The 21,351-nt window shown below is 64.8% G+C and overlaps 1 protein-coding gene across 7 annotated transcripts in view; it reads right to left on the minus strand.

Annotated features, from left to right (window-relative positions):
- AGAP3 (ArfGAP with GTPase domain, ankyrin repeat and PH domain 3) overlaps positions 1 to 21,351 on the minus strand; it is a 53,200-nt gene that overhangs the window by 12,766 nt on the left and 19,083 nt on the right. For 2 of the 7 annotated variants that reach the window (XM_045864039.3, XM_045864037.3), the window contains exons 2-10: positions 14,340 to 14,398; positions 14,023 to 14,110; positions 13,738 to 13,823; positions 13,454 to 13,595; positions 12,946 to 13,080; positions 12,648 to 12,775; positions 10,903 to 11,061; positions 7,348 to 7,440; positions 2,849 to 2,953 (exon numbers count right to left, since the gene is read on the minus strand). In XM_045864039.3, the coding sequence (XP_045719995.1) occupies positions 2,849 to 2,953; positions 7,348 to 7,440; positions 10,903 to 11,061; positions 12,648 to 12,775; positions 12,946 to 13,080; positions 13,454 to 13,595; positions 13,738 to 13,823; positions 14,023 to 14,110; positions 14,340 to 14,398 (995 nt within the window). Of the gene's footprint in view, positions 1 to 2,848; positions 2,954 to 7,347; positions 7,441 to 7,602; positions 8,556 to 10,902; positions 11,062 to 12,647; positions 12,776 to 12,945; positions 13,081 to 13,453; positions 13,596 to 13,737; positions 13,824 to 14,022; positions 14,111 to 14,339; positions 14,399 to 15,687; positions 16,881 to 21,351 lie in introns of those variants that run through there. The other 5 variants (XM_064575723.1, XM_064575725.1, XM_064575724.1 and 2 more) reach the window with 5 other exon arrangements.

The raw sequence follows: 21,351 nt of genomic DNA on the forward strand, positions 1-21,351 counted from the left end.
CCCGGGCCGGCAGACGGAGCGCACGGAGCAGGGACGGGGACGGAGCGGGGACGGGGACGTCAGGGGCACAGCGAAGGCGTTTCCCTCCGTCAGCAGAACGGGGAGCGCGGTGGCAGCGGCGGCTCAGGAGAGCGGTCACCACGGCTGCCTTTATTATCCGCCATCAAACGGCAATTTCTTCCCCAGCCTCCTCGCTAATTACCCAGCCAGCGTTCTCATCTCGTTTTATTACTGGAATTAACAACGAGTTCAGAGCGTGGAAAGCTATTAAGATGTGTGATTAAGCCACATTCAATTAGTTTCTACAAACAATTTAATTGATGTTGCAGATAGAATTAACAGAAGGTGATTGTGTGAATGGCTCCGCTGGCTGCAAAATGGGGGAGGCTGGGGCGGGCTCTCTTAGGCCAGGCGGGGTGGGGGGGGAAGGCTTGAGGCCTGCCCGGCAGCCCTTCCTGCGGTCACGGGCAGGAGCCGTCCCTGCGATGGCAGCTGGCGAAGCCGCGAGTGCTGTGTGCACCTCGGGGGTGACCGACGGCCCTTCCTCGGGCACAGCTGCCCAGCGGGAGGGAACCTCCAGGAAGCGAGGGGCGCTACTTAGGGAAGAGGGCAGGTGAGGCAGCAACAGAGGGCGCGGCGGTGGGGAGGGGAGAAACGAGAGGGGCGGACGGAGCGGAGAGCCTCGGCTGGTGGTAGACTCAACCCTGCTCCCACAGCAGCGCGGGACGACCCCACTGTGGTCTTCGCGCCTCCTTTCACCCTCCCACACCTTTCCCGACGGGAAGAGAAGCATCCACAGGGCAGGGCCGCTGCTCCCCGTGCGGGCCAGGGCCTCCCAGCTTCTCGCGTGCGAGGGAGACCTACATGTTACGCCAGAGCCACGGACAGCCAGTGGCGAGCTGAGCCCCTGGCACCCAGATCCTGTCCCTGGCCCCTGAATGCACCCAAGTGCACTCGGTTCAACAAGCTGGAAGGGCGTCTGAGCTGCTCAGAGCGGCCCAGGCAGGCGGCCCGTCGGTTCCCTCCGTCCTCCTTGACAACAGTCTAGGCAACACTTGCCTGGACGTGAACGCTCCAGTCCCTTTGTCGGCGAGCCCCGAAGAGAGGTGCTCTGGGCACGGTGCAGAACCACCTGCGTCACGCTTCGAGTCAAAGTCGTGGGTCCAGGTATTAGCTCAGCCACCGGCTGGGCGACCTCGATGACCCAACCAACCCACCACGCTTCCGCTCCCTAGACTGCTGAGCAGAAAAGCAGCGTTCGCTCAAGCCTTCACCTTCTCTTCCCAAACCCGAACCGAACACAACCGCCCGACACCGTCCTCCACGTCCCGAGACCCCCTTCTGTCCCTCTGCTCCACACTGGGCTTCCTGCGTCACCTGACGCGTGGGGACAAGGAAAAGGGAGCCAGCACAGCTCGCGCGACACACAGGCAGAAAGAAGGGGGACGGCTGCAGCAAGGGGGAGGCGAGGCCGCCCCAACATGGGGGCGGGGGAAGCTGGGGTGCTTCCGGGATGCTCGTTCCCGGCTCCGCCGGCAAGACGCTGCCTGAGGAGAACCAGTGCCTCTTCCTGGGGTGAAGGGGGGACGCGCGGGGGGCAGTACGAACAGCTGCGAGTTAAGAGGCACGAGGCTGGCCTGCGAGTGGGCGTGGGGGCCCCCCTCAGCTGGGAGCCTCGTGGCTCTGCCGTCTTTCTGGTATGGAGGCCCCGCACCTGCACGATGCCCCGGGACTTCCTCAGACACCTGTCCTTGCTGCCCCTCGCTGACTCAGCAGCAGGACCAGGTCTGTGCACGAGGTGGCCGCTGGAGCAGGGCCGAGGAGCCTCGGACTAAATGCCCAAGGGCACCAGGTGTGGCCCCACCACAGCCCCCCCAGCATCCTGGCACCAGCTCCCACCCTGTGGAGGATGAGACAGCAGGGGGACGCAGTCCAACCAGCAGTGGCCCCCAAGTTAAGGGGGAAAGAGCCAGTGTCCGAGGAGTCAGCCAGGGAGAAGCCCAGGAGGGCAAGGCTGGGCTCCGGCCTGATGGGAGGCAGGTGCCCGCCGGCTCCCTCCGAGCCAGGCCCCGGTGCGTCTTCCCGGGCCCCGGTTAGGGCAGGCACCGTGGACCCCAGCGCCTCCTGGGTCGGGCCTCCCTGACACCTTGTGCAGATTCGGAGGCAGGCCCCGGGCTCCCGGGCCGGCCCACGTGCTGTGCTTGAGGGGCTGCGCAGGAGAACTCATTAGCCCCACAGTGGGGCGGTGACAGAGATGGATTCCGGTGACAGCTGTGTGCTGTAGCCACGCGGTGCGGGGAGGGGCAGGCGGGGGGGGCCTGCCACAAGGGCCGCTCTGCTGTCACCGCACCCCACGCCCTCCAGACCCCTCTGCCCCCAGGCTCCCCTTCCCAAGAGGACCCGTGCCCTTCCGGGCAGCCCCGGCCGAACGGCCCTCCGGCTCTCCGTCACCTCACGCCCAGGAACCCAGGGATCCCCCACGGACGTGGCTCCCCCAAAGACAACTGGTTGACCACCGCCGGCACCCCAACCTCGGCAATTCCACGTAAACGGGCCCAGTCCAGCTCTGCAGGCGCGGAGCGCGTGGGCCGGAGGGCGTGACCGGCGCGGCGGCCCGGCCTACAGGCAGCCATCCCGGGGCCGCGCGCTCGCCGACGGGCTCAGCCGCCACGGAGCTCCGCGGGGAAGTGCGCGCTCAGCCCGGGCCTGCGCCTCGCGGTCTGGGCGGTCCCCGGGCCACCACGGCGGGGCCCTTCTGAAGGGCCAGCCCGTTTGCTTCCCTTCATCCTCTGGTCCGCCCCTCCGCGTCTGCCGCCCTTCCGGCGGCCCAGGCCTCCCGCAGACTCACGTGCAGGCTGGGGTGGTAGGTGAGCAGCCCGTTGTCACAGAGCGTCACATACTTCTTCTTCCACTCCTTGTTCAGGGACTTGCCGCTCCGCTTCAGCAGGATGCCCTGAGGACAGAGGCTGGGTCAGAGACAGGCCCAGAGAAGGTCACGGTGACACCAGGTAACCCCGTCCTCCATCCCCCATCCTCGTCTGAGTGGAGAGGCTATAAAGGATGGAAGCCGTAGCTATCCCTGACCGTCCTCCAGGAAGCAGCCTGGGGGCCCCCCTCCCTAGTCCCATGGACCCCGCATCCCCTGGAGTCGTGGGGCCATGCCAGCACCAGGAGGCAGGGTGTCAGAGGGCAGTGATGCTCCTGCCCGCAGGTCTCCAGGGCTGGGTGAACATGTTCAGGGCAGAAATCCCTGACTGTCCCTAGAAGGCCCCAGACTCCCGGGGGCGGGCAGTGTGGAGACCCAGCCACAGAGCTCAGCAACCAGATTCTCTGTGCAAGCCTATGACACACTCAGCGTGGAGGGGAGAGGAGCAGAGGGACGAACACGAGCTCCGTGAGAGCAAGGCTGTCCGTGTGTTCTGTTCACGGACACATCCTCAGCACCGTGACCATGCCCGGGACACAGCAGACGCCCAGCAAACGTCTGGTGGGTGCGCTGGGAGAAGCCAGCTGACGGGGGCCGTCAAAGATGCTGAAAGGGGCCGTGGGCCGAGAGAGGAAGGCCACAGGGCAGACCCAAGGGTGGCCTTCGCCTTCCTCTAAGGATACCCCCGAAGACACCCTCGCCCACCTTTGGCTCTCTCCCCAAAACGACAAGACAGCACAGGAAAATGGCTGAGGATAGGAGCTGGGGTCAGGGAGAGGACAAAGTGCCATGAACGGATCTCAGTGGCAGCTTTTCAGGACCAGCATCACCCCCAGGAGCCCCCCTGCCCCAAATGCAGGAGGGCTGAGTAGAGACAGTATTTGCTGGAGATTCCCAAACAAAACTCCTCCGAAGAGACAGCCACATAGGAGGAGGTCAAGCAGGGAGGAGTCAGGACCAGCAGAGGCTAGGAGAGAGCAGAGGAAGCACCCGGAGTCCACCCCAGTGGGGACCAAAAAGAGGGAACTCGAAGATGTGGCTTTGTAACGGCTCCTCCTTGAGGAATGGAGGCCCTGCCCCAAGACAAGGAGGAAAACAGGGATAAAGAAACTCAAGTGTGAAGAAACAGCATCAGCTAGGGTCCAAGGGTGCAGGGTAAACCCTGATTCTCTCTCACTTCCTAAGTTCTTCCGAAGAGAAGGCTCAGTCCTAAAGGGAGGAGATAAGCCAACGGGTGATTGGAACCTCCTGCCCGATCTGCCCCGCAGGAACCAAGACAGAGCTGAGAGTCTCCCACCTTTCAACAGATGTTTTGCATCCTCATTACCACTCCTTCCTTTCCCGATCTCCCTCATCCCGCCACCCCCAAAAGACAGATGCCGCCGTGGGAGATGCGGCCACATGAGATCGAGTTGGGGGTCCCGGGTCACCTGAGGACACAGTCTTCGACCTGGTCCCCATCAGCACGAGAGACCCATCCTCACAAGTGGCATCTGAAGACAAGTGGTATTAATGGGACCGTCGCTAGACTGTATGGAACATTCCAGAAGGCAGTCAGACCCCTGGCCTGTGGTCTGCAAAGGAGCCTCAGTGACCTGCTTCCGGGCATGGTATCCACCCACTCCCAGGCCAGGAACAAGGCAAGAGTTCAGCTGCTCCCTCTCCCCTGACTGCAGACAACACCCCTCAGGACCAACAATCAGATTCTGGAGAAGGCAGCACCCCCAGTCTCACCCTGTGCCCTCCAGAAAGGCTGGGAAGATGGCTGCCGCGGCCAGCTCACCTGCTCCTCTTCTGCCCGTCTTCCACAACCCCCTGCTTTCAGAGGGGATTCCACACTAGCCTCTGTTCTCACATCCTTCCCACCAGAGCCCTGCCCTCCCTCACCGGACCCTTCATCTTCCTCACATTGGAGCCCTTCCCTCCCGGGTCCAGTTCCAGCTCCGGGTCATGGGAAAGGGAAGCCCGGCTCTGCTCCCGGGTCTGCCACCAACTAGCCCTCAACATCAAACAAGTCCCGTTACCTGCCTGGGCCTCACTTTCCCGGCCAGGTAGGGAGAGCGGACTCACATGCAGGGCTTCCTCCCTCTTCCAAGCAGGGAATCAGGATCAGGAGGCCCAGGGGGCCAGCCTAGGAGGGAACCCTCTCCTACCCAGCACTTGGGCCTCTCCTTCACTTGGGCGTCGGGCCGGGAGGAAGCAGGGGAAGCCTGGCACTAATGAGCAAGCACGCCGTCAGCAGGGGTGTGGGAGGACTGCAAGGAGGAAAGTGAGCACGGCTGGCCAGGGACTCGACCTGCCTGCCGCCCACTCGCGCCCCCGGCCTGCCTCTCACCTGCCCGCCTGCGCCCGGACACGAAACAAGCAGAGAAGGCCAGGCTGGTGACAGGCCTGCCTGTCTGGCTCCTCCCCATTCCCTTGCATCCTGCCCTCCAAGGAGGGAGACGAGCTACAGGGGTTCCTGCTCCCCTCCCTGGCCGGCCAGGCTGCGCCCGGCAGAGCAGGAAGCAATCTGGGGCGGAATGGGAGCGGTGCGGAGGCGACAGCCCCCAGAGGACCCGTTCTGCCGCCGCCTCCCTCCCAGCTCCGCCAGCCGGCTTAATTGCGGAGTCCGGATTGATTGGGAATGCAAATGGCAACTGAAATGCAATCTCCACTCCCAGCAGGAGTGGGGGGGAAGGGAAGGAAGGGGATGGGGAGACCGGGACACGAGGGCGGGCGGGAAGGAAGGGGGCCACACCGGTCCTGGGCAGCTGGAGGTTGGGGGAAAGCACCAGGCAGGGCCACGGGGCTGGGAAAACTAGAGCGTGGACGGCCCCCACCTCCATGCAGGCACACCCCGAGGGCCCTGTGGGACCCTGCTGTGGCATGAGAGCTCGCTGAGGTTCCTTCCTGGCAGGGTCCGCTCCTACAGGGGGTCCCTGAGATTTAGCGGCCTATACCAGCCAGGCGACCCAGCTGACCTGGGGCTGGACCAGAGCCCCAGGTGCAAGCTCGCAGGGCTCCAGCCCCATCCTCCAGCTCTCCCTCCCCTCCATGTGGGGGATTCAGGGAAGTAACGAATTAGCCTCTACCCCAAACAGGAAGGAGGCATTGGGGCTAGCCTTATCTCAAAGTAAGGGCCCAAGAGAAAGTGTTCTTTTAAGTATTAAACGTTTATGTGTGTGCATCAGGCTCAGAAAGGACCTGCCGGGGAGGCGCTCGGTTTGCACCACCCGAAGAGATATGCGATCACACCATCGACAGGTTTGTGGGCTCCGATTCTGCACCCAGACACACAGCCAGGCGAGGAGACTGGCTGCTGCCCGGTGATCCAGCTAGAGCCGCCTCTGCCAGGCCCCATGGGATGACATTCCAGCGGAGGGCCGAAGCAGAGACACAGGACCGGGAGCAACAGATGGCTCCCCACCTGCCCTCTGGGACCCCGACACCCTTTCCGGGCTCTCCGTTCTACGTAGACCTTCCCTGCGGCGTCAGAATCCCACTTGGAACACAGGAATTCTGTCAGGCTGCCCACGGGCCCCAGAAGGCCCAGCCTGGAGGGCCAAACCTTGACCACGGGGCCCTGGCCTGGCCGAGCTCCAGTGACCTGGCCACCCCAGTCTCCTCTGTAGTCAAAACCTGACAGACAACACGGTCCCTATAGACACACCATGTCTAACCACCAGCCCCTGCAAAGATCTGGGCCGGGCCCAGCGTCCTGACCACCAAGCCCCTGCCCCTGTCCCTGTCCTCACGAGCGTATCAGCCAGCACGCTTCTGCCTGAGCTCCACAGACACCTCCCGGCTCTACCAATCCGGCTCAGCAGCCCTACAGCCCTGCCCAACACCACCATTCCTGCACAAGGATGCCCTGCCGCGTTCAAGGTCTTTTCCAGCACAGGGACCCACCCAGGGGGTCTGGGAAGCTCCAAGCTTCCGGAGGCCCAGCCCTGCCAGGCAGACTGGGCAAGGAGGCGCCCAGGACGGGGGGCAGCTCAACTCAGCTTTTCCAGGGAACAGAGGCTCCCACGGAGAAAACTGCACCAATGAGCCCCGGGCAGGAGCAGCCCTCAGCGTGCCCCTCAGTGCGTGCCCCTCAGGGTCCTCTTCTGGGAGTTCCTTTTCTGGGAGTGGGACAGGTAGGCTGGCCGCCCAACTCCGGAAGCACCAGGGGAGAGCCGCCAAGCACGGCCGGCGGCTCTCTGCTGCCCCCCGGTGGCGGTGAGCAGGAATGGGCAGGGCCCGCGGAGGGACTGCTCCTGCCCCGGGGGGGCCAGGCTTCCGGAGGTCTGTCCTTAGCAGGAAAACCTCCGTCAGGTGAAGCATTCAGGCCCGGCGGGAGGTGGGGGGGCCGGAAGGAAAGGACCACTGGCGGTGTTCCCCGGGGCCTCATCCCTCATCCCCGCCGCTCTCGGGCCACAGGGGAAAGGAGCGCTGACCTGTTTGATGGGGATGGCCCGGCCGCTCCCGATGCTGTCCACCTTGCAATCGGCGGCCTTCTTCTCTCTGTCCAAGTCGGCACCCTTTCGAGACTGAAAGAGAAAAGAAGAGGCGTGTTAAAAGGGCCCAGGGCCCACGGGGGGACAGCAGCCCACGTGGACTCCCCTGCCCTCCCCTCCGCCCTCCTCCTGGGCAGGCCCTAGCAGTGGGGCAGGGCCGGGGCGGCGGGACCGGGAAGGAACGGAGACCACGAGTATTCCAATGGGTTTATTCTTACACACGGCACCGTACAGAGCAGCAAAGTTCACTGAGCCAGGCCCGCCCCTTACAGAAGAGCAAGGACACGGAACATACCGAGGGCGCGAGGAGCGCGCAGCCCAGGGGCTGGGGCCTACGAGAAGGGAGGGGGCGAGGAGAGGTGGACGGTGGGGCTGAGGGCTGGCGGGGAGCACGGGGCACGATAACCGGGGGACAGCAAAGTCCAGAAGTGAGCGGGCAGTGGCCCGTCTGCGGCACAGACACCACATGGCACGTTGCACCGAGCACGGTCGGCGAGGCCCGAGGGGCACAGTGGATGGAGAGAGAGAGGAGAGAGGCCAGAAGAGGCCCTGCGCCCCTGCCAGGCTCCTGGGGCAGAGCCCGCCCCAGTGCGGATCCTAGGAAACGGGGAGGCCAAGAGGGGGAAAGGCAAGCGCGCAGCGGTGGCGGTGGCATCCGGAGCGGAGCAGGAACGGCAGAAGTCCATGCAGGAAGGAGCAGAGGGGGGAGGGGCGGGAAAGCTCCCCCCAGGAGCAGCTGGGCCGGGCGGGCGCTCGGACCCTCGGGCGCTTGCACGCCCCCGCCCCTCTGGGCCGTGTTGCGCTGGCCCGGCGCCGGGCGTGGGGCCGAGCTCCCTTCTTCTTGGTGCAGTGAGCCTGGCGCAGCGCGTCCAGCCGGGCCTGGTCCCCCGGCAGCCCCCAGCCGCGGGCTCCAGCGTTCCTAGCCTTCCCTGGGGGTGGGGGTTAGTTACAAAGGTTCCTGTGGGTCTCTGGAGTGGGGAGCACGGCGGCCGCTTCTCATCTGAGAGCAGTCCCAGGGCCCGGCCCGCCTCCGGCCCCGAACAGGGGAGAATGTCCAGAGGTGCTGTGTGTCACCACCTGGTCTTCTAATTTGGAAGGAGTTGGAAAGGCCTTTTTGTTGATGAAAAGTTGGAAACAGTGGCACATATCTGCAAATATCGAAAGAATAAAGATTTTGGCAAGTTATACTCAAGCCCCGCACGAGTCGGTCAGCACTGGTGAGGGCAAAGACCCAGGTGCCTGGGGAGAGGCGGCAGCGGGATGAAGAGGAGGAGGACGAGGAGGAGGACGAGGAGGAGGACGAGGAGGCGGCAGGGGCCACTGGGCAGTCCAGCTCATCAGGGAATGTTCGCCACTGGGCGGCCGGGGCCCCCATCCCTTCCTGTTCTCCCAGGTCGCCAGGAGCCCGGGGCACAGGCCGGGGCACAGGCCTGCAAGTGCAGGTGGGGGGCGCACAACCACGGGAATAGGAAGAACCGGGCCAGAGGCCACTGCCCACAGCTCCAGCGTCAGCACCTGCCCCAGGCCTCTCCTGGGCACCACAGCCTCTGCCCCTTCGGCCCAGGGAGGAGGAAGGTGGATGGGACTCTGCTGCCACCAGGTCCCCGGACCAAAGAGCTGGTTGAGGGGAATGGGGTAAGCCTGCCCCGGACAGGCTGGTGAGCCAAGAGGCCCCCAACCACCAGAGGATTCCCTGGGAGCCCAGAGGGGGCAGCCCCCCAGGATGGGAAGCAGGGCAAGAGTGGCAACAAAATGAGTACATGAGGTCATGGGGGAGACATCGATGGCCACATCCAGGGGGTGGGTCACAAGGACACCGGCCACGGAGCAGGCATGGCTCTGCTGGGGAGGATGATGAGGGCGAGGAGGTGGCCCCAACAGCGACGATGAGAGTGGGGGAGGTCCCGAGACGCACGCCTAGGGACAGACAGGTCTCGAGGCCTCCTCGTGGACAATGGCGCAAGGGAGGTCACCACGGAAACAACGAAAAGAAAAACTAAGGTTGCCACAGTGAGAATGAGACAGTGGAAGGACCCAGGGGAGGCTGACAGGCGGAGGAGCACAGCGGAGCGGGCAGCAGGGAGCACAGGGCCGGGAGCACGGGGGGCCGCGGCGAGGAGGCCGTGAGCTGGGCGTGGACAATGGACAGAGGGCGGCAGAGGGAGGACAGCAGGCCTGGCAGCGGAGCAAGTGGGAGGTTCGGGATGGGGTGGAGGGAGTGGGTGCCAGGAGTGCGGGCAGCGGTCACTGCAAACAGGCACCAGGGGGCTCTGCAGCAGCGGGCGTGGGCACAAGCAGGCAGCCCAGGGCGGTGTGTGGCTCGATGGGCACGAACAGAAACAAGACGCTGCAAGTCTCGGCAGGCTCAGGCTGGGGCAGTGCAATGCGCGGCAGCGGCTGTCAGCAGGGACGAGGGGGGGCCACGTGGCAGGCACAGGGGGGACAGAGGTGGGCAGACCGGGCAGCGGGGTGCTGGGCAGGCGGAGGCGAGAATGAATGAACGAGGCCTGGGGGCACTGGCTCTGTCTGGGGGCGGGGGGGATGGGGGGTTCCTGAGAGCCTGGCAGGGCCTGCCCGGCCAGCTGGACACAGGACCAGGCTGAGAGCCCAGCCCTGCTGCTCAGAAGGAGGCGCGCGGACTGACATGAGAGCACCGAGGGACCTCCTGCGAATCCACACAGGCAGCTCACCCACCTGCGTCTGACCCGAGACTCCCAGAAGGGCCCAGCCACGTCCCAGCTCGAGAGTGAGAATGTGGGCAGGCACTGTGTCTCGCATGCTGGGCATGAACAGCCAGCAGACTGGGGGCACCTAAGGGCCAAGGGGCTGGACCCCTAGCCGAAGGCACGGGGGTCCCCTGTGTGAGGTCTGTGAGGAGGGGAGAGGATGAGCCTGTACGGGGCCCGAGGCTGGGTGGAGAGGCACAGGCTAGGCCTCAGGAGCCGAGACCTGGGGGAAGACGTCTAAGCCCTTGGTGGACCACCTGCAGCGGTGGGTGGGAAGCGTAAGGTCAGGGGAAAAGAGCGGAATGTGGACAAGGAGGCCTGAGCCCCGGTTCTGGCTCCGCCAGCTAACCCTTCGTGTAGCCTTGGGCAAAAAACCGTGGGGGCTTGACCCACAACTGTGGAATCAAGGGTGTGAAGGGTGTGAGAACAGACGTGTCCAAAGAGCCCTCAAGCTGGCCAAGAAGCCCTACGGGTCAGAGAGAGACAGAAGTGTATGCGGCCGAGGCAGGAGGGTCTGTGTACGTATGCTGTGAGCAGCCCCTCGAGGGCTCAGAGAAACCGTCTAGAAGAGCCTGGATGTGCAGGAGGGCACTGGGAAGGAGCCTACAGAAGCGGTGTGGGTCTGTGTGGACGGCATCTTCCTGCCTCGGCTGCCGTGGCCCGGTGTCTGCGGCTCTTGCCCGCCCCACCCCCCCCGGCTGGGGGCTGGGCCCTGCCTCGCCAGTGCCAGCAGCCGGGCCGGCGGGAGGGCGGCGCGCAGGGCACATACCGTGAAGATGTTGGAGCGCCGCTTGGACTGCTTGCGGACGGGTGTGGGGGTGGAGGAGGCCGCCACGGTCTCGATGCGCAGCTCCCGCTGGCTGACGCTGGGGGTGGAGGGGACTGAGGAGGAGTAGTCGCTGAAGGCGCTGCTGCAGCCATTCGTGGCCTAAGGACAGAGAGGGCTGCTGAGGGCTGCTCTGGAGCAGGGCCCGGGGGCGGGCAGCAGGCGGGAGCTGGGCACCCCTGCGGTGTGGGGACCTGGCCTGGGGCTCATGGGGCAGCAGAGGAGGAAGGCGGCACAGCCTGGCGGCCGGCAGGAGCCAGCCAGCACCGCCCTGGGCTGCCGCACTAGGGCCCCCGCGAATCGGGTCCGGGTAAGTGCTAGAGGCTGGGGGAGCCCTGCCTCACAGGGGCGTCGGGCATGAGGGAGCAGGTCACCTTGGACAAGCCCCCCAGTCAGTGACATGTGTCGAAGATGCGGGAGGCCACGGTGGGGCGCAGGGTGCCCGGGGAGGCTGAGGTCCGCTTCCGGACAGCGTGCGTGACAGGGGCAAGGTTACGGGAGAGCCGAGGCCGAGAGGGGCACGGAGCAAAGATGTTCTCGGAAGAAGCAGCAGGTAAGGGACAGAGGTGGGAAGGGAAGAGAGACGGAAGGGGGCACAGGATGGAGACAGAAAGCGCCTGGCAGCCCCGGCTACTCCAGGACTCGGGAAACACGCACAGCACAGCAAGGCCTGCTCCCTAACTGCCCCTAAGATGTTCACTAAGCAGAGAACACGTCCTGCCCTGACAGCCGCCTCGAATCCTCACCTGCACAAAAAGAGCAAAATGCCCCAACGGCTGCCCTTTGGCCTCAGAGCCACGTGGCGGGGCCCACACACCGAGCTGGGACGTCCACCCCTGACCTCTGCCAGCTGACGCACAGCGGCTCGGGGCTAAGGCAGAAAGACCTAACGCTCTTCCTCCATTCCAGGCGGGGATGCTCCCAGGGAAACACCTGCCTTCCCCTGAAGCACTAAAGGGGGGCTCTGGAAAAGCAGCCAGGCTGCCATCAGAAAGCTGGGGGGCCAGGAGGGCCTTCAAGACTAAAGCCCTTGGCAGAAGTAGAGCGGAGGCAGTCAGCTGGACCACTCAACCCAGCCCACGTGTGCCGACCCGGGGCTTTCTGCGGAGCAGGGGACGGAGCGGGGAAAGAGTCACAGGAGGAAGCACCGGCCCAAATGCCGAGGGCCCGAAACTAACCAGGCGGTAGGCAGCAAGCGGGCAGGCATCCCGGTGGTGTCACGGGAGGAACGCCGGCAGGACCTGGCTCAGAACACCGCTAACACCCCGCACGGCACAAAGGCCGGCGGCCCCTGTGGGGCCCGTGCTGCCCTTCTAACTGCAGGGCCCGCAGGTGAGGAGGGAGCAGGCCCCCAGTATGGTTCCACGGGGAGCAGCTCCCGAGCCAGCTGCGAGAGCGCCACCCCGAGCCAGCCTCCGGGCTGTCTCCACTACCGCGGCTGGGGGCAAGAGGGGCGGCTGTGGGGCAAGAGGGGCGGCAGCAGGGACAGGACGAGCAGGGAGGTGGTCACTGTGGGGCTCAGAGGAGGCCAGGCCAGTCGTGCAGGCAACGGGGAGTGCAAGCCAGCACTTTCACACCAGTCACAAGGCGGGAGACCAGACCGGGGTAGGGGGGACACGCAGGCGGACAGACAGGATGAGGAGGGCCGAGGCGAGGACACGCGCGGGGGGCGGGGAGGCTGGCCGCACCTGGTTGATGTGAACGGCCGGGATGGAGGCGGCGGACACTGCTGAGTGGCTGGGGGAGTTGGGCAGTGACTTGCAGGGCCCGATGGCCAGCTGCTGCTTCTTGCGCAAGGCCACGACCTTCTGGGCCACTGCAGGGGACAGCAGAGTCAGTTACCCCTCTGGGGGGAAGGGAGAAGCCCAGCTTAGAGCCGCCCCCCAGGGCGCACAGAGCCTCCTGAGCCCCCATTCGGGGGGCGCCACCGCGCCCGAGTTACCGGCCTGGAAAAGGGGGGAGCCTCCCGCCCCGCGCCCGCGTTACCGTCCTGGAAGACGCGCTCCACGTTGAGCCCGTAGGTCGCGCACGTCTCATAGTAGGTGCAGCGCTTCAAGTCTGTGGAGAGCTTGCGGGCCCTGCTGTCGTCGATGACCCGTGGGTTTGCGGCACTGATGGCATCTATGGGGGGCGGGAGGGTGGGACTGCACTCAGCCTGCTGAGAAGCGGTGCCACGCACGGGGACGGGGGTGGGGGGCGGCGTTGGGCCCGAGGACACGTGGGCCATGAGCCGGGCCAGTGGACAACGCGGAGCTCGAGCACACGGGCGTCCAGGCCTCGTTCTAGCCCCCACCGACTCAGAGTGGACACGGGCCAGCCTCTCCGTTTATCCATCCCCCAAAACATGGACACGACCGTCACACCGGTGGGAGGCTCCAGCTGGGGAAGATCCAGCGCGCATGGAGCAAGGAGGCGGTGCCCGCTCCAGGGCGACACAGGAAGGGGGAGAGGGGAGAGCAGGTGGCTTCGTCCCCGGCCCCGCGGGCCCGCTCACCCTGTGTGCCCACCAACACCATGGGCACCTCGCTGGCATTACGGAAGCTGCAGAGCCGCAAGAAGTAGTTGTACACGGTCTGGAAGCTGATTTCATCCTCCAGGCTGAACACGAACACCACTGCGTCCACCCAGGCAGCAAACTGGGGGGACCGAGCAGAATTACCACCCGCACCCGTTCCCAGGCCAGCTCCACATCCCTCTGCACACACACAGCTTTGCCCCGTCCCAACCAGATCCTTGGGAAAGGGGTGCCACGGGCCAGGGCTGGGGCAGGAGCATCACCTGGAGCTCAGGGGGGCCTCCTTCATCTCGGATCAGAAGCAGGTAACTTTGGCCATCCACCACAATCTCCTTCTTAAACCGACCCCCTAGGACAGAGTGCACGATCAGGCCCCAAGCTGGGAGAGCCCCCGGGGCCAAGCAGTTCTGAAATCCAGCGCTACCAACAGAGAAGACAGGAGGACTCGGAAGGACGAGGGGCTCCAGCCCCCCGGCACAGACGACAGCCAGGAGAGAGAGGGGGCAGAGTGGCCAGCCTCAGAGCCCAGGCAAGCCCGTGATGCTCACCTTCAGGGGACTCCTCCTGGACATAGGTCCCTGTCAGATAGCGGTGCACCAGGGCCGACTTCCCGCTAGACAGGTTCCCCACAATGCCCTGTGGGAGAAGAAGGGGTGAGAGCAATGGTCAGGGGCAGGGAAGAGAGATGACCCTAAGAAAGACCAGAGCTAAGGACCAGAAAAGGAAGCTGAACAGAAGTGAGGGGCCGCAGAGAGAGGCCAAGACCCGAGAAGGAGGGGACTGGAAGCGGGGGAAGCCCATCAGGCTAGCCCGTGCCCACCCCGTCCCAGGGCTGCCTGGGCCCCCCCGCCCAGATCTCACTCACCACTTTAAGCTCCGGAACCGAGCGGCTCAGGGTCCACTCCTGGCTGTTCACAAAGGAGTCTGCAGGAGAGAAGGCCACCCATCAGACTGAGGCGGCACGCACACCCGGGCCATCCACCACCAGCTGTCTCCTATGCTGCCCCTGCCTGAGCTGAGGCCAGAAAACAGCACGGTCCTGATGGGACCCCAACCCTCACCCCTAATTCTCTAGACAGCGGCAGGAAAATGCTCCCGGAGAGGACTGGAGCAATGATGGTCCTCAGGGAGAGGACTCTGAGAGGTGTGGGCCCAGTTCTCCTGGCCTGGACCCGTGTCCCTCCTCCTCTTACTGCTCCAGCAAGGTAAGCAGTTCCCCCCTTGAGCCACACCTGGGCCTGGTCCCACCAGGGCCCAGGTGAGAGGCCTCTCCAGTAGTTCTCAGCTCAGACCCAAACCGGGCCGGGCACCTGGCAGCTGGGCAGGGGGGCCAGCCTCCCACAGCCAGCGAGTAGGAACAGCTCACCCTCACAGGGTGGGGCCACCCACCACATTCCTAGGCGGGGTGAAGAGGGAGGAGCCCTCACCCGGCCTTGTTCTGTGAGGGGCAGGTTGAATGGGGAGCTATCTATCCTGCCCAACTGGCCCTCCTCCCCAAGCTCCTCCTTGGTGGGAGGCCACCAACTCTTTCTTTCCCCGGAGAGCCGCCTCCTGGGCTGCCTGAACTCTGGTCCAGGCCGTTCTCAGCTCTGGCCTGCCTTTGGCAGTGTCCTGGGGAAGGGAAGCCTCCAGCTCCCCAGAGCCCCCTCCAGCGCCACCACCGGACCCACTTTCTTTACTCTTTGCATGGTAATGGACATCCTCCAGCCAGCTCCAGATGGCCCTGGCCTGGGCCAGCCTCTTAGCCTGCTTCCCCTCCACAGGCTGTCTCAAAGAATGGCCACCACCACTGAGCGATCGGGTCCACAAGCAGTCCCTCTGCTCATGTGCAGAAGCAGCCAGAGGTGACGACTCAAGCCCACCTGGAAGCTAGAGACAGGAACCCTCTCCGCCCCTCCCCAGGCTCAGTTCTGCACGTACCAGAGAGTGAGGAAGGGGCCCCTCCGTCCTGGTCTCACATTCCACCATGCCAAGGGCCAGCGGTAGCACCCGCTGGCAGGGGACCCAGACTGGACGCACCTGCAAGTCCTCCTCTGCCACAGACACCTTCTGGGACCCATGAGCCCCCCGCGGCGCACCGGGGCGCGGTCTCACTTGGTCCCCCGGCCCTCGCGGCACACCCACCCCTCCCAGGCTGGCTCGGTTTGTTTTCACACCCGCTCTCAACAAGGGACTCCAACCAGAGAGGGCTCTGGCCGGGCCCTCTCCCTTACCGCTCTGCGCGCCCAGGAGCCCCGGGGCCGCGGCCGCCCGGCGGCTCCACAGCGGCTCGGCGGGCGCGGGCTCCCTCCGGCGGAAGCGGCTGGTGAGCAGTCTCCAGAGGCCGGCGGCGGTGCGGGGCCGGCCGGGCTCGGGCGCGGCGCGCGGGGCCTCGGCGCCCAGCAGCAGGTCGCGGCGGCTGGGGAAGGCGCCCAGGGAGCTGGCGTCGCCGTCGCTGCGGGTGCGCGCCCGGGGCAGCAGCCCCGACTCGGCGCGCCGGATCTCCTGGCCGCGGCGCAGGCGGAAGCTGAAGCTCTTCCTCAGCGCAGACAGGCCGCGCCGGGGGCTCGGGGTGCCGCGCCCGCCGCCGCCGCCGCCGCCGCCGCGGAGCACCTGCCAGCGCTGGCTGCTCCACAGCGAGGCGCCCCGCAAGAAGCCCGCGCTCCCCGCGCGGCCCAGCCCCGCGCCCGCGCCCTCGGCCGCCGCCAGCTCCAGGCGGTTCACCTCCAGGAACGTCATGCTGGTGGGCCGCGGCCGCGGCGTCTGGGCCCCCCGCGTGCGGCTGCGCCGGGCCGGCGCGGGGCTGGGCGCGGGGCTGGGCGCGGCCGAGCCGGGGAGCCGCGAGGGCGCGGGCCCGGGAGCCGCCGGGGGGCCGTCGGCGGGGCCGCGGCGGCCGAGGCGCGGGCGCAGGAGGCCGAGCAGCAGGCTGCGGGCGCCGGAGGGCGGGGGCCCCGGGCCGCCCGAGCACACGCTCCGCGGCCGCGCCGGCTGTTCGCGCGCGGCGCTCAGGGCGGCCTGCAGGGCGGCGGCGGCGCGGCCGGCCGGGGCGCCGTGCAGGTCCAGCGAGTCGCAGACGCTGAGGGCGCGGCGGCAGACGGCGGGCCGCTCCCGGCTGCGGCTGTCCCCCGGCGGCCAGCCCCGCTCCATGCTCAGGGCCCGCGGGCGAGGGCCAGGCCCATGGCGAGGGGCGCGGGGCTGGGCCCGGGCCGGGGCCGCGGCCGGGGCGCACGGACCTCCGGCCTCTGGGCACCTGGTGTCGGGCCGACGGAGTCCCTCAACGCTTCCACCTCGCAGCCGGCAAGCCCAGACCTGGAGAGGCCCGGAGCCGGCCCAGCAAGGAGAGGCGGCAAAGCCCGGCCTGGAACACCCTGGAACGGCGGCGGGCAGCGGCCGGCGGCAGGGGAGTCAGCCTGCTGGGGCAGCCCCCGGAGCCCTCAGAAAACAGGAAATTCCAGCCCAGGGCTCCTCCTCAGATTGGGGCGAGTAGGTGACGAGCTGTCATTACCAGCAGGCCAAATAAATAACAGTCCTCAGCACACCACACGCTGGGCCCCGTTTTGGAGAGAAGTGGGCCATTTGCTCCTTCTCTAAAGGACCAAACAGGTGTTACAGCACAAGGCCCGCATTATGAAAAACTTCAATTAGGAGCCAGGAGGCAAGTCATATGCCCTCTCCGGCCCTCAGTCTCCTTGTCTGTAAAATCGTGGGCCTTAGTTTTTGGCTGAGACATTGTGAGGTTGGGAAACTCCAGAATTCAGAGTTGCTGGATGCTACAGGCACCTCTTCTGTTAATGGCCGAGGTGATCTCCCTCGGAGGTGGTAAAATTGTCTGGATTTGGTGAAGTGTCCTGCCTAAGGGCAGTGGAAAGTCAAAAGGTAACCTTCAGTCCTGGACCACACAGTTCTGAACGAGTGACTCACTTCTGCGTCCCTGAGCGTCCAGTCTCCTGCTCGCTGGGTCTCACCTCCTGTTCAGAGGCTGTCCAGAGGTCGGCTGGCCAAGGTGAAGTGTTTGCCCTCAGTTCTGGCTGGAGCCCGATGCTCACCCTCTCCAAGCACGGATGCCTGTTCATGAGTGTGGGCTGCACCCGGCGCTCGTGAAGTGCAGGGCTCACCCGGGGATGGGGGCAGGAGGCAGGGAGCTGCCCTGCTGTGCTTTCCACTTCATTTTAAACATCAGTCCTCTTCCGAGGCCCTGGAGATGAGCTAGTTTACTGTAACCCGTAAGACCATGAGCAGATCGAGAACCCAGCTTAGGTGGCAAGGATGAGGGAGGCTGCGTGTGCTTTAAAGAAATACTACTCCCCAATTTCCTCTACACCCCCCAGTCCAGCCCAACTCCCAATGTCCCTCTCAGCCTCAGAATTCCATGCTCCCGGCGTAGAAGCAAAGTACAAGATAAAAGTGGCACATTCCTGAGGGGGCTGGGGTGGGGGAATGCCTGAGGAAGGCAGGGCCTCTCCATCCTAGGTGCTGCGCGAAGAGCCCAGAGCTGGAAACTCTCAAGTCCCGGGCTGGATCTCCCAGGCCTGGAGAGCCCTGGGGGTGGTTTCATATTTTCTTAGGACTACTTATTAACAGTGATGAGGATGGCTTCTCCCTCTCCAGAATGCATATTCCCCACATAATAGACGGTTCCACAGAAGAGCCTTTCCCAGGATCCTTCAGGCGTGGGGACAAGAACACAGCCCTGGATCCTGCCTCAGTTCCTCACATTCAAGTCTCCCACACTCCACTGCCCTATCTGCATATCTGTCTGCCCTCTCTCTCAGACACACAGGGAATTACCCCTCCCCAGAAGAACAGGGCTGCTCATTACAAACCCTCCCCCGCCCCAAGCCAATGAAACTGCACGCACAGGACTGCAGCTCTGTCCAGGGATTGACGAAGGACGGGGACAAGGTGCCCAGCTGGGGATGGGCTGCCTTAGGACTCCGCTGGCTGTCTCAGCAGGAGACGAGCAGGATGGCATACGAGGGGCAAAGGTCCCTAGATACACACATGCGGGCTGTGGGCGGGCAGGCAGCGGCGCCTAGTCCCGCAGAGAAAAGAACATCTTACGTTCTCGGAGGATGCACCAGCTCCCCACGGCTCCCACTGCACCTGCGGAATCTAGTCCAGGCAAAGTGCTCAGCCTGGGTCACTTCCCACACCGGCAACAGCTTCCACTTCCTCCCCTGGCTGCCTTCTTCCTCTCCCTCCTTCCCAGAAGCCTTTCTTGACCCAGAGAAGCTACAGAAGGACAGCTGCCGTCACATAAATACCCCGGGCCATCGAGCCAGTCGAGGACCTCAGGGAGAGCAGTGCAGGCACAAATCTCTCTTCCTCACTGGCATCACAAACCGAGGTCTCTGTGCTCCGCCTGCCAAGATCCTACTCCGGACAGCTGTGGCAAACACAGCCCGAAAGACACTAGGACCGTCCTAAAAATCTTCAAGCTGGGATGGTGTGAGCAGTACAGGGATTCCACAAGGCTAGCCCTCAGGTGAGTTCTCCGTCTCCTAAGGTCCTCAGAAACACCAGGCTAGCTCCGCTGCTGAGGGCTGAGACTCCATGGCAATTTCTGGGGGAATTCAAGGCAGGGCCTCTCGCGAGGCCCCGCAGTGCGCACGCTGGGGGAGGCTGGAGACACATCTCCCTGGAAGCAGAGAGCACAGAAAACGAGCTGGGAAACCACAAAGAGCAAGAGCCGACTCTGGAGGTATCCACGGCTGGGTGGGCCGGACCCACCACGTGGACCGGCCTGAGCCTGGGGGTGGGTGGCAGGGGGACACGATTAACCCCGGCTACCTGGGGGGGACAGCTGTGAAGGTGTGCTGTGGGAGGTACTGCACAGAAACCACTGTGAGGAAAGGGCGGCCTCCAGCCCCAGGATCCCACACGACCTCGGACGTAGTCTCTGCTCAAATATTTGCCAGGGGTGACCCATGATCCGTGCGGAAGCACGCCCGGCTAAGGCCACACACGCCACCCAGAGCCTGTGGATGTCCTTCCCAGCGACAGGAAGGGAAGCCAAAGGGCGCACGTGGTGGCTCGCTCGGAGGGAGAGACATGGGCTCCTTCCCGTGGCCCCAGTGGTCCCAGAGCCACACGGGCCCTCCAACGGCAGCCAGGCTCTCCGTGCCCACAAGGTGGCAGCAAAACATCTTCCTGCGGCCGGGTCGCTGCCGAGGGGGGGAGGGAGGCGGGGAGCGAGGCGGGAGCAAGGTGGCGGGAAGGCGGCGGGAGGGAGGACGGCAGCCTGCGCCCGGGGAGCCTGAGCCTGAGCCGAGGCCGGCGGCCAGGGCCACACCCAGGGCGGCCTCCAGCAAGCTCCGTGCGCTCTGCGCAGGCCTCCGGGTGGGGGCCTGGGGAGTCCGCGGACAGGAGGGGGAGACTCCAGGCTGCCTCCCCGCTGACCTCCGGGCCTCCCTGCGAGTCTTGGGTCTCAGGAACTGTCCACGGAGACCAGAGCAGCAGCGACCATCACCACGCACACGGAAGGCTCCTCACTCTAGGCTGCTTTTCGTGTCTACCGCTCCCCGCTAGGACCCGGCCCGCCCGCCCACCAGGGACAGAGACGTGCCAAGGTTCTGTGAACGAATGCACGCATGCCTGCTGAGCATGAACTGCAAGCCCAGGCCTCTGATCTCCCTGTGGGGAGGGAGGGATGGTCCCTGGCTGCGACAGTCGGCGAAGGAGGTAAATCACAGGCACAATCATCTTGCAAAGATCCCCAGTCTAGAGGCATGGGGTGCTCTGGAGTTGAGAGAACTGGGTTCAAATTCAGCCTCTGGCATCTACTAGCCGTGTGCCTGTCTACAGCCACTTTAACCTCACTGGGTCTCAGGGTTTAGTCTGCAAACCAGAAATAATCCCACCTTGCCCCCTGAAGTTGCTAGGAGGACCAGCGCTGTGACTGTGGAGGGCCCAACATGGTGCCTGGCACAAAGCAGGGGATCCGTAAAAGGAGCGGTCACTGGGTGAGAGAGAGGACAGAGTCCTGTGGGACGCAGGAATGACTGAAACCAGCTTTCATCAAGTCAGAAACCTAGTGGGACACGCCAGCAGTTATGCATCAGCCGGGCCAGGCCACTGCTGGTCCCGTCGCTCCTCAAGACCGTGGAGGCAGACCTCGGACATCCCTGGGACCCCTCCGGATCCCGTCTTTCTCTGAAAATCTGCTGAAAGCTGTTCCGGGCTGAACTGTGCCCCCCACCGTTCATATTTTGAAGTCTTAACCCCCAGTCCTTTAAAAAGTGACCTTATTTGGAAATAGGGCGCTGGCAAAGATGAGGTCACGCTGGAGTAGGGTGGGCCCCTACTCCCCTATGACTGCTACCCCCCCTTTTTAAGATTTTATTTATTTGACAGAGAGAGACAGCAGGGGGAGCAGCAGGCAGAGGGAGAGGGAGAAGCAGGCTCGCCAAGCAGGGAGCCCGAAGCAGGGCTCGATCCCAGGAGCCGGGGATCATGACCTGGGCCGGAGGCAGAGGCTTAAGGACTGAGCCACCCAGGCGCCCCTCTGACTGCTGTCCTTACAAAAAGGGGCAATCTGGACAGAGAGACAGTGATGGAGAGGGAAGACAATGTAGAGAGCTACAAGGGGAAGACCGCAGTCCACATGCCGAGGAGGGAGGCCTTCACAGGAAACGTGGCCCGGCCTGCCCACTCCTGGATTTCCGACTCACGGCCTCCAGGCCAGGGGAGAATGTGTGTGCTGCCCAAGAGCTGTAGGAGCGAGGGGGTGGGCTCCAGGGGGCCAGGCAGGTGTGACTGCACAAGCCGGCGTCCCAGGGCCCTCCCAGGGCTGCTCAGGGGAGCCGGGAATTCTGCCCCCCTCTACCAAGGTCAGGGTAGCAGAGAGCTCCCCAGTGGCTGCGTTCGCGCCCTCCCCATGGAGAAGCTGAGAGAACCCA

This window comes from Mirounga angustirostris, unplaced genomic scaffold (genome assembly GCF_029215605.1).
Source record: "Mirounga angustirostris isolate CCGP_5_RB_7025 unplaced genomic scaffold, mMirAng1.0.hap1 SCAF_12, whole genome shotgun sequence".
Taxonomy (NCBI): domain Eukaryota; kingdom Metazoa; phylum Chordata; class Mammalia; order Carnivora; family Phocidae; genus Mirounga; species Mirounga angustirostris.